General features: G+C 45.6%; 1 protein-coding gene across 1 annotated transcript in view; it reads left to right on the forward strand.

Moving 5' to 3' along the window:
* Positions 1-5,385: 5,385 nt before the first annotated feature.
* Positions 5,386-12,178, forward strand: part of LOC126174742 (arylsulfatase B-like) — a 147,161-nt gene continuing 140,368 nt past the window's right edge. The window contains exon 1 of the mRNA XM_049921062.1: positions 5,386-5,586. Coding sequence (XP_049777019.1) covers positions 5,473-5,586 — 114 coding nt within the window. The 5' untranslated portion in view covers positions 5,386-5,472. The remainder of the gene's footprint in view (positions 5,587-12,178) is intronic.

The following is a 12,178-nucleotide window of genomic DNA, read 5'->3' on the forward strand; positions in this document are numbered from 1 at the left end:
CCACGTGCACGAGTTGCCTGCTGTTGACCTGCCGGCAGGAGAGACCTTTGCTTTAGAATTTCTTGCTCGCATGGAAGTGGATAATGACTGGACGTGGAAGATTTTGTGTAGAGACGAGAAATCCACTTGCATCTGACAGGATATGTCAATACACAGAATTGTACGCTGACTCTAGTACTCACCAAGCAGCGATGGGATGGGGGAGGGGGGGGGTTGGTTACGAAAACACTGTGTAACTAATTTTCAAAGAGCTTACGGTACATCGGTCTGTTTTTATGAGCATTGTGAGCCTTTTGCAGGTACCACTAGTAATCAGGCTCCACTTCCTCCCTTTCGTCGAAGATGTAGTCGGTTGCCATTACCTCGACCCATGTAAGTGCGTGGTGTTTGGCGAGGGTAAAGCAACAGCCATCCGCTCCCGCCCGGTTGGTCGTGCGGTCTGACGCACGGCTTTCCGGGTGGGAAGAAGCGCCTGGTCCCCGGCACGAGTCCGCCCGGCGGATTTGTGTCGAGGTCCGGTGAACCGGCCAGTTTGTGTATGGTTTTTAGGCAGTTTTCCATCTGCCTCGGCGAATGCGGGCTGCTTCCCCTTATTCCGCCTCAGTTACACTACGTCGGCGATTGCTGCGCAAACAAGTTCTCCACGTACACGTACACCACCATTACTCTACCACGTAAACATAGAGGCTACACTCGACTGGTGTGAGACGTTCCGTGGGGGGTCCACCGGGGGCCGTACCGCTGTGCAGGGAGGAGACCCCTCAAGAGGGATCATTGCCGACAAAATTTTATTAAATAAATTTTCCATGCATAATGTTCGGCCGTAGCCGGCTTGGGCATACTGTGGTGGAAGGTGCTGGCCGGAAGACCATGGTCGGCACATTCCTGCCACGTGCTCCTCGGTCAGACTCAAGTCCCACGGGTTGGTTGCGCTGCCGGGGGTACGCTACTAGCAAGGCGCGTTGGCGGAATCAATCCTCCAGTCAGAGACTAATCGTGTGATCACGTGGGGACGCGGCCGGGAGCGGCGAGGGCGGCTTGGAAACAGCTCCGGCTCTCTTAGCGTTAGACCTCGGCCCCGAGTAGTCGCTCATACTCAACTGATGAGTTGATTTTACAACCGTAAGGTGGGTCGCATCCCACTTCTGTCACCACGTGTTCGTCTGGATAGAGGTCAGGAGCGGAGGGCGTTGTAAAATGAAAAGTAATGAAGTGGAATGGACCCAGTTTATTCCTGTAACGATGATACATTGGTGCCTACGTAGGGCTGAGCAGCCCCAAGAGGGGCTGCCGTCTGCTCATCAGAGAGGCAGAGGCTAGAGGAGCGACTACTTGGGGCTACTTCCGGCCAGGACCTTCCACCACAGTATGCCCGAACATTATGCATGGAAAATTTATTTAATAAAATTTTGTCGGCAATTATCCCTCTTGGGAGGTCTCCTCCTTGCACACCGCACAATAACGCTGGGTTCGGTGTTGGGCGGCGGAGAGGTGAAGTGGACTGCAGTAGTCGTCGTGGGATTGTGGACCACTGCGGCTGCGGCGGGGAAGGAGCCTCTCCGTCGTTCCTAGGCCCCCGATTAACATACAATACGTACAACACAACAGTCACCCGGACACTGAACAGACCGAAGCTAAATCACGTCAAGCGTGAATCTGGCCCGGTTACGGCGTGCGTGTGCGTGTGTGTGTGTGTGTGTGTGTGTGTGTGTGTGTGTGTGTGTGGGTGGGTGGGTGGGTGGGTGGGTGGATGCGTGTGTAGGTGTGTGAAGTACCGAGAAAGGGAAGTGGAATAGAAATGAAACTTCACAGGACAGGACAGGATGTAAGGGGTTATTTCAGTGATTACAGAAAGAGCACAATTTACAATGAACACTTACCACTATTATAAATCAACACAGCAAACTGACGTTGAACCCACTATGGCCCAAATGCATGCACTATTATGGTTGTGAAGGTTGTCGTGGTGCAGTTGTACCCTCTCATTAAGCAAGCTGACCCACAGCTGTTGTATCTTATGCTTGTTATCCTTGATACTGGCTCTCAGACGGAGATGACGTCTGAGATGGAACCACACATGTTTGGGCCCAGACTTGGGGATCTGGCCATCCAAGAAAATACAATATCACACTAACATTTCATAGAGGCACGTTCCATGTGCGGACGACCATTGTCCAGTTATAAATGTCACCAAATTATTGTCGTATGGGAAGCAGCAAAAGGCAACGCGGGATGTTGGTGCCGTACCATTGCATCCTAAGAGTTGCCTCAGTCACTAAGAGCTGTGACCTGAATTCATATGCGATGGCTCTCCACACCACTACACTATGAGTAAAATCGCTGCGAGGGTGGATCATGTTCCCAGTTCACCACAGTACCTACCGACGATTGTCACCAAGGGTGTAACATGACCGTAACTCATCGCTGGAATCGATGCGATGCCGTTCATCAGTAGTGCGTGCCTCCCGGTCATGGCATCGCTTCAGAATTTGCCATTTGTGTAGTGGTGTTAACAGCACCCTAAGCAAGGGTCGGTAATTCCCTGGTCCAGCTGCTGCTGGGTTCTGACCAATGGTGTGTGGTGACACAGAATGTTCCAGTGAGTCAGTTACTGTTCTGGGATAACAGACACAGCTGTGAAGGGGTCCCGACGTGCGTTGTGCTGCAATACAGCAATCTTACTCTTCTTTAGTTAGACACAGACGAATGGAACACTGACGTAGAATAGCCTGCCCTGAGACGTTCCCCTGCAGTCTGACATCGGGCCACGGTCACATCCGAATACTACACAAATCTGAATACTGCAGGATTCGACCAGCTGGTCACATGAAGACCCACATTGAGGCCCCTTTGAAACTGTGACAGGTGCTGATAAACTTTGTCTCGCACCAGTACGCTGCACCGCTGCGTGATGCACCACATCTGGCGCTTTTCACCCTCCTTAAACACCCTACCAAGCCTGGTAACACAACTAACTCTGGTATCCATTCTACGTGCGAAAAACGTCGTGTGAATAATAACGCCATTCCTTGCCGTATGTTTGACTTTTACCATTGCAATCCGCTCAGCCTGAATGCACAATTACTGACGGTATTAATTTTAAATTTGACGTCGGATAACAAATGAAAAAAGAAGTATTTGTTTCGTGTGGTATAATTACAGCCCAACAAATTTCGAATTTTTTCCGTTACTTGTTTTGCAAAATCCTACTCCGCGCCAAATTTGATCATTGTAAATCAACGGGAAGTACTGTATAGGTTTTTATGAGTCACTTTGTGAGTACTGAAATGTACAAGCTAAATGGCCATAGATTTTGGGTGCATCCACTTATAAGCGTATATTTATTACACCACCAAGTACCAATAGACCTTACTATATGGCGTAAATGTCCACTCTACAAGTCTACCCGTCTCTCAGAAAAAGGGTCTTAACAGATAGAGAGAAAATGAATGTGTGGAAAACACTGCCAAAGAAAAGGGACAGGATGATAGGACATCTGTAAAGACGTCAATGGTGACTTCCATGGAATTACAGGGAGCTGTAGCGGGCAAAAACTGTAGAGGAAGGAAAAAAAGCTTAAAAAAACTTTTAAAAAAGTGGACAAACAGAGAGTGAGTGAGATAAAAAACGACAATGTTTTCCGTGCAATATAATAACAACTTCACAGTTTCCAGTTTCTTTTCCTTTGGTTCTACTGTGAAACCTTTCTTCTTACTAAATTTCATAGTTCTAGGCTAACGAGAAGTATCCTATACGTTTTAATATGTGAGTTTGCGAGTAAGTATCAGAATATGTGACGTATACACCAGTATGGTTTGACTGCACTGACATAGAATCTTCAATGTTTCACTGAACCAATGGATCATAGACCTCAGTATCTAATATACCTTTCAACCTGATACACGTACTCATACCTGAGAAACAGGATTTGTGACAGAAATGGCAGTTAACCTACTTTTATGGTAAGGTGGTTTTCAGAATGAAATGCGTCGGTTCTTAATTGCAAAAAGAGACGCGCTCGACGTTTGTCGATTACAGCGCTATTTACCACAACTGGTAAACACTGGTTTTGGTAAACCGTAAATACTCTTTGTCTGGATTCCGAATATGCAATGAAATGTAAGGTTCACACTTGAAAATTCTAAGTTGACCCCACCCATGAAGGAGGGATGACTGGTAGGCGACCAGTTGAAGCACAGACACATGTCTCTTTTACTTGCACAAGGCTATTCAAAAAGAAATAACAAATTTCAAACATTTATTGCTTCCGAACTACAAAATATAGAAACACAATTCCAATGTTCCTAGAAAGAGAAAAGTTCAAATTTCTATGCATTCAGAGTGAGCACCATGTGCCACACGACAAATATCATAAACGGTGGCCCAATTCGTGCCACATACGAAGCAGCTGGTCTCTCGTTATCGAATTCACAGTTTCAACAGTGCGATGTCGCAGACTTTCAAGAGTGTCAGGCGCAGAGGGGCATAAAAAACGAGGTGTTTTACGTAAACCCACAGATAAAAGCCACAAAGTGTGAGGTGCGGAGACCTGGGACGCCACCGGTGATCAGTTCATCTTCTGCTCCTCCTCGTCCAATCAAATGGCTCAAATGGCTCTGAGCTCTATGGTACTTCTGAGGTCATCAGTCCCATAGAACTTAGAACTACTTACACCTAACTAACCTAAGGACATCACACACATCCATGCGAGAGGCAGGATTCGAACCTGCGACTGTAGCGGTCGCGCGGTTCCAGACTGTCGCGCCTAGAACCGCTCGGTCACTCCGGCCGGCAACGTCTAATCCATCGTTCTGGAATGGTGTCACTCAGGTAACGTCGGCAGTTCTTAGAGAATTTCTCACATTGAATGCATAAGAAATTGAACTTTTATCTTGCCAGGAACGTTGGAATTGTGTTTCTATCTTTCGTAGTTTGAAAGCAAAGTATTTGAAATCTGACCCTTCTTTCTGAATAAAGTTGTTTCAGCTGTTCACCAAGAAAACGTTTAGTTGTCTCAAGTTGCAACAAGCACCCTGTGTACTTTCTTCGCCGTGTTACGCTCATGCATGCATTCCGTCACGCAGTGGATTGGGATCATTATCTTTTAACTCATCGGTGTATAGTTACATCTCGTATCCTCAGAAATTGCTACTTTAAATGATATTATTTTCGTAACGATAAAAATGCGATGAATTAATCGATGTTGGGCCTCACATGAATGGATGAGCAGCACTTCACCTCTGCATTAGGTAAACCAAATTGCAGGTATCTTCTAATAAAACAGAGGTAACGCACCTGACTAGACTGAGACATACTACAACTATCGGGCATTTTTCCTGGATACTTACCATTGAGTTAAAACTGGTATCTTTCTTTTTCAGAGTGAAGGAATAGTGTTGATCCTGGCCGACTGCTCGCCAGAATCCATCCAACAGTGGACTTCACTGCTTTCACCAAACAGACGCCTGCAATATGAAGACATCGTTGGCAGTCGCTTTGCTCGTGGCTAGCTTCGCAGCCACGTTCGACAGTCACCACACTTCCTGTAGGCCTCCGCACATAATTTTCATCATCGTCGACGACATGGTAAGCGACGTACACAAGCGCTTTATTCCATTAGTACCAGCTTGATAATAGTTCATTTTCGTCAGAGCATTGGACTTTTTTTAAAAATTAATTCCTTTAACATACGTTGAAGCGCCAAAGGGGCTGGTATAGGCGTGCCTATTCAAATACATAAATATATCAACAGGCAGAATACGGCGCTGCGGTCGGCAACACTTATATAAAACAACAAGTGTCTGGAGCAGTTGTTAGATCGGTTACAGCTGCTACGATGGCAGATTATCAAGATTTAAGTGAGTTTGAACGATGGGAGACAGCATCTCCGAGGTAGGGATGAAGTGGGAATTTTCCCGTACGACCACTTCACGAGTATACCGTGAATATCAGGAATCCGGTAAAACTTCAGATGTCCGTCATCGCTGGGCCGGAAAAAGACCCTGCAAGAACGGGACCAACGACGACTGAAGAGAATCGTTCACCGTGACAGACGTGCAATCCTTCCTCAAATTTCTGCAAATTTTAGTGCTGGGCCAACAACAAGTGTCAGAGTGCGAACCATTCAACGAAACAGGACCGATATGGGCTTACGGAGCCGAAGGCCCACTCGTGTACCCTTGATGACTGCACGACACATGGCTTCACGCCTCCCCTTGATCCATGAACACCTACACTGGACTGTTGATGGCTGGAGACATGTTGCCTGGTCGGACGAGTCTCATTTAAAATTGTATGAGCAGATGGACTTATATATGTATGGAAACAACCTCATGGATCCATGGACCCTGCATGTCAGGAAGTGAGTGACTGGTAGAGTTGTTGGAGGCTCTGTAATGATGTGGGTTCAATGGTTCAAAAATGGTTCAAATGGCTCTGAGCACTATGGGACTTAACTACTGAGGTCATCAGTCCCCTAGAACTTAGAACTGCTTAAACCTAACTAACCTAAGGACATCACACACATCCATGCCCGAGGCAGGATTCGAACCTGCGACCGTAGCGGTCGCGCGGTTCCACACTGAAGCGCCTAGAACCGCACGGCCACACCGGCCGTCAATGATGTGAGGCGTATGTACTCGGAGTGATATGACAACCCTGATTCGTCTAGACAATACTCTCACGTAATCATCCTGTCTGATGACCTAATGCCGTTCATATCCATTGTGCATTCCGACGGAATTTGGCAATTCCAACAGGACAATCCGACACCCCACACGCCCAGAAATCCTACAGAGTGGCTCCAGGAGCACTCATTTGAGTGTAAACACTTCCGCTATCCCACTGACTCACCAGTGATAAATATTATTGAGCGTACCTGGGATACCTTGCAACGGCTGTTCAGAAGAGATCAAAAATGGTTCAAATGGCTCTGAGCAGTATAGCACTTAACTTCTGAGGTCATCAGTCCCCTAGAACTTAGAACTACTTAAACCTAACTAACCTAAGGACATCACACACATCCATGCCCGAGGCAGGATTCGAACCTGCGACCGTAGCGGTCGCGCGGTTCCACACTGAAGCGCGTAGAACCGCTCGGCCACACCGGCTGGCTCAGAAAAGGTCTCCACCATTTTTAACACAACTAGTGTGCTATTTCATCACAATGGCATTCTCTAGAAACAGTTGCAGAAAATGATGAACTAAAATCTAAATGACAAGATTGGTCCTTGCGGTGGGAAATGTAATCGGCGCTCGGCGCTACCAACAAAAACGCGGCCGGAATCACGTCGGAAATCTTTTCACATGACTCACCTGAGAACAAATGATTGGCTATTTTATAACTTGAGAACGCGATACTACCGCCATCTCTCTTTGTGCATATACAGGGTGTTTCAAAAATGACCGGTATATTTGAAACGGCAATAAAAACTAAACGAGCAGCGATAGAAATACACCGTTTGTTGCAATATGCTTGGGACAACAGTACATTTTCAGGCAGACAAACTTTCGAAATTACAGTAGTTACAATTTTCAACAACAGATGGCGCTGCGGTCTGGGAAACTCTATAGTACGATATTTTACACATATCCACCATGCGTAGCAATAATATGGCGTAGTCTCTGAATGAAATTACCCGAAACCTTTGACAACGTGTCTGGCGGAATGGCTTCACATGCAGATGAGATGTACTGCTTCAGCTGTTCAATTGTTTCTGGATTCCGGCGGTACACCTGATCTTTCAAGTGTCCCCACAGAAAGAAGTCACAGGGGTTCATGTCTGGCGAATAGGGAGGCCAATCCACGCCGCCTCCTGTATGTTTCGGATAGCCCAAAGCAATCACACGATCATCGAAATATTCATTCAGGAAATTAAAGACGTCGGCCGTGCGATGTGGCCGGGCACCATCTTGCTTAAACCACGAGGTATTCGCAGTGTCGTCTAAGGCAGTTTGTACCGCCACAAATTCACGAAGAATGTCCAGATAGCGTGATGCAGTAATCATTTCGGATCTGAAAAATGGGCCAATGATTCCTTTGGAAGAAATGGCGGCCCAGACCAGTACCTTTTGAGGATGCAGGGACGATGGGACTGCAACATGGGGCTTTTCGGTTCCTCATATGCGCCAGTTCTGTTTATTGACGAAGCCGTCCAGGTAAAAATAAGCTTCGTCAGTAAACCAAATGCTACCCACATGCATATCGCCGTCATCAATCCTGTGCACTATATCGTTAGCGAATGTCTCTCGTGCAGCAATGGTAGCGGCGCTGAGGGGTTGCCGCGTTTGAATTTTGTATGGATAGAGGTGTAAACTCTGGCGCATGAGACGATACGTGGACGTTGGCGTCATTTGGACCGCAGCTGCAACACGGCGAACGGAAACCCGAGGCCGCTGTTCGATCACCTGCGAATGCAAATTGGATAGTCTGTACTACGAGGTGTAGTCCATTTCGTAGCACAGTTACTAGCGTGCAGAAAGTATCATGTAGTCAATTATGTGAAATCTTTCCGGGAATACTCTCAGACGCAGATAATGTCTCTCGTGCAGCAATGGTAGCGGCGCTGAGGGGTTGCCGCGTTTGAATTTTGTATGGATAGAGGTGTAAACTCTGGCGCATGAGACGATACATGGACGTTGGCGTCATTTGGACCGCAGCTGCAACACGGCGAACGGAAACCCGAGGCCGCTGTTGGATCACCTGCTGCACTAGCTGCGCGTTGCCCTCTGTGGTTGCCATACGCGGTCGCCCTACCTTTCCAGCACGTTCATCCGTCACGTTCCCAGTCCGTTGAAATATTTCAAACAGATCCTTTATTGTATCGCTTTTCGGTCCTTTGGTTACTTTAAACCTCCGTTGAAAACTTCGTCTTGTTGCAACAACACTGTGTTCTAGGCAGTGGAATTCCAACACCAGAAAAATCCTCTGTTCTAAGGAATAAACCATGTTGTCTACAGCACACTTGCACGTTGTGAACAGCACACGCTTACAGCAGGAAGACGACGTACAGAATGGCGCACCCACAGACTGCGTTGTCTTCTATATCTTTCACATCACTTGCAGCGCCATCTGTTGTTGAAAATTGTAACTACTGTAATTTCGAAAGTTTGTCCGCATGAAAATGTACTGTTGTCCCAAGCATATTGCAACAAACGGTGTATTTCTATCGCTGCTCGTTTAGTTTTTATTGCCGTTTCAAATATACCGGTCATTTTTGAAACACCCTGTAGATATCCTACGACTTGGTGCCACCTCGGTGTGTGACTAATGGTACCACACGAAATGTTAAGAAAGGTAGGAAAATACGTTTGCTTCATAAGAGTGACAGGATAGACATTGGAGTATATCTGAGTAGGTCACATAAATATCTAGAGCTGAGGAAAAAAATGTGGAGCGCCAATGGAAAGAAGTCAAAAGCATCGTTCGGTATGCCTTAGACAATTATGGTTTGAGGGACATCTTCAGAGACGGGAAATACTAATTGTGATTTAATAACCATGTTAAAAAAACTGCTACGTCACAGATCAAAAGAAGTGAAAACTAAGCTGACAAAAAAAAGCACAATGAAGTAAAAATGAGCGTAAAGAGAGCAATGAGAAAAGCGTTCAATGTCTATGAAAATAAAATTTTGTCAACGGATCTCACTAAAAACTGCAAGAGACTTTGGTCTTACTTGAAATCAGTAAGCGTTTCGAAATTATCGACCCAGTCACTAAGTGACTACAATGCACCGGAACGGAAAATGATAGAGAGAAGACCGAAATGTTCAATTCAGTCGTCCGAAATTGTTCCACCGCGGAAGATCGTAATACGATTATTTCTTTAAATCATCGTGCGAACTTCGAAATGTCACATATAAAGAGATAACTCTTCGCTGTATAGAAAAGTAACTGTAATCTATGTGTATTGGAAAGACGTCAGAACGAGAGGTAGGTAAGTGTAGGATTCTACACAGATTATGTGAAGGAACACCCTTCTAGCAGAACTTCGCCGTTTCAACGAAGCGTAACTGGAAAAAAGCGGAGGTCATTCCAGTTTTCGAGAGCGTTCGCAGGATAGCTACTAATAATTATAGGCCTACATCATTGACGTCAATTTTTTGTAGTATTATGGAAGGCGATTTAGCTCACGGGGGCGTGTACACGAAAACAAAAAGTAATTCTTTTAAAGTTAATAACATGTGCTCGCATTCCAAGTCACGCGTGACCAATCAACCGTACAACTCGTTCAGACATTAAAACAAAATAAAAAAACTAACTTTAAAAACATTGAATCGTGATAATGGATTTACTTTAACCGTCAATAGTTTATACTGAATTTAAATGTGGCCACTTCACCACAACAACAACTTCAGCTTAATGCTTTAGTACAGTCCAGATACACAAGTAGTTAAAAAAGAACTGCATATGGCTAACTTGCATCTATAAATGATCACTACCTAAACGTAATTTTATTTGCTGTTACGACAGCGTGTGCAAAATACAAGTGCCAACAACTACTAATTACACAAACTGCACAAGGATTAAACGGAGGCGCCACTTGTGACCATAGTATCAGAATCGTTTGAAACAACGGTTAATGCAGTTACTAAGCGGGTGAACAGCACTGAAGCATAACTTAGCCCGGCCAACACTTCGAATTTAGAAGAAACGTACCGTTAATTTCTCAGTTCCTGGTACTTCCGCAAACTGTATACGAATATAGTCTACGCGACTTTGTCCGTTGCTGTCGGGTAGCCAGGAACGCCAACTGCCATCTAACATAGAAGTCTGCGGCCAAATAGTTACCAGACCATACAGAGGGGTCCAAAAAGTGTAACCACTGTTTAAAAAACCATAACTTGCAAGCTAATTGACGGAGTTGTCTCGTTTTTGGTGAAAGTGTAGCTTAAAGTTCAACTTAAAGATATCACTGTAGGTGTTCGAAATGGTCACCATTAACATCCACACACAAACGATGCCTTCGCACTGCAGCACGAACTACTGACTGCAACGTGTTCAGTTGGATATTTGCACATGAATGTACGATGGATTCTCGAAGTTCATCCAATGTGCGTGGCTTTTGTCGATAAACGACGTCCTTTAGTGTTCCCCACAGGTAAAAGTCCAGAGGAGTTAGGTCTGGGGAATGTGGTGGATACTCCACAGCACCTCTACGGCCTAGCCATCTCCCTGGTAGATTTTCGTCGAGATATGCCATAACAGGATTTTGGTACTGTGCTGGGGTACCATCTTGTTGAAAGTAAACTGTTCCGTCTCCATACAAGTCTCGGATGGCACGTAAAATGGATGTCTGAAGCTTCTGAAGGTACACCTCACCGGCTGTGCCGTCAAAGAAGAATGGCCCAATCAAGCCCCGGTAAGACAACCCACACCACACATTTACTCCAGACACATTCACGTCTTTGTCTACATGGACGTTCGGATTTTCGGCGGCCCATTAGATGCAATTGTGGCGATTTACTGTACCACTGAGTTTGAACTGTGCCTCATCTGACCACACAATCATCTCTGCAAACTCTCTATCGTTGCGCACCATGTTAGTAAACCACTCGTAGTACTCCATTCTACGATATGGGTCGTTCTCGTTAATTGCGTGTAACAATCGTGGCATATAGCTCTTCCACTTTGCTGTCTTCAAAAAACACTTGAACGACTCACTCCAGTTTGACGGGCACACTGTCTCACAGACTTCTATGGTGAGCCAGTGAATTGTTGTTACACACGACGGGAGTTAGCTGGACTTGTTACTGTTACTGGTCGTCCAGATCGTTGTTTGTGTACATCTTTAACACAGCCTTCGTCTTCAAATTTGTCTCGAATGCGACGAATCGTTAAACATGTCGGTGGCTCTGTTTGATATTCATTTCGCCATTGCCGTTGAACCTCATTAATGTTTTCGTACCTAAAATATCACTTCAAAATTGACTTCCTCTCATCGAATGTAAGCCTTGTGCCAGCCATGTTTACTCGAGTAACTAGGTGCAACTAATAACAAAACACTGACTATCTGGCGACTGTCATCTGACAAAACAAAACAACGCAATACAATGCTTGTGTGGTGATTGCCGGAACTACAAACTATTACATTACCAAAGATGAGACAATTCCGTCAATTAGTTTGCCAGTTATGGACTTTTAAACAGTGGATGTATTTTTTTGGACTGTCGGCTCGGCA

The sequence above is a fragment of the Schistocerca cancellata genome, chromosome 3 (assembly GCF_023864275.1).
Source record: "Schistocerca cancellata isolate TAMUIC-IGC-003103 chromosome 3, iqSchCanc2.1, whole genome shotgun sequence".
Lineage (NCBI taxonomy): Eukaryota > Metazoa > Arthropoda > Insecta > Orthoptera > Acrididae > Schistocerca > Schistocerca cancellata.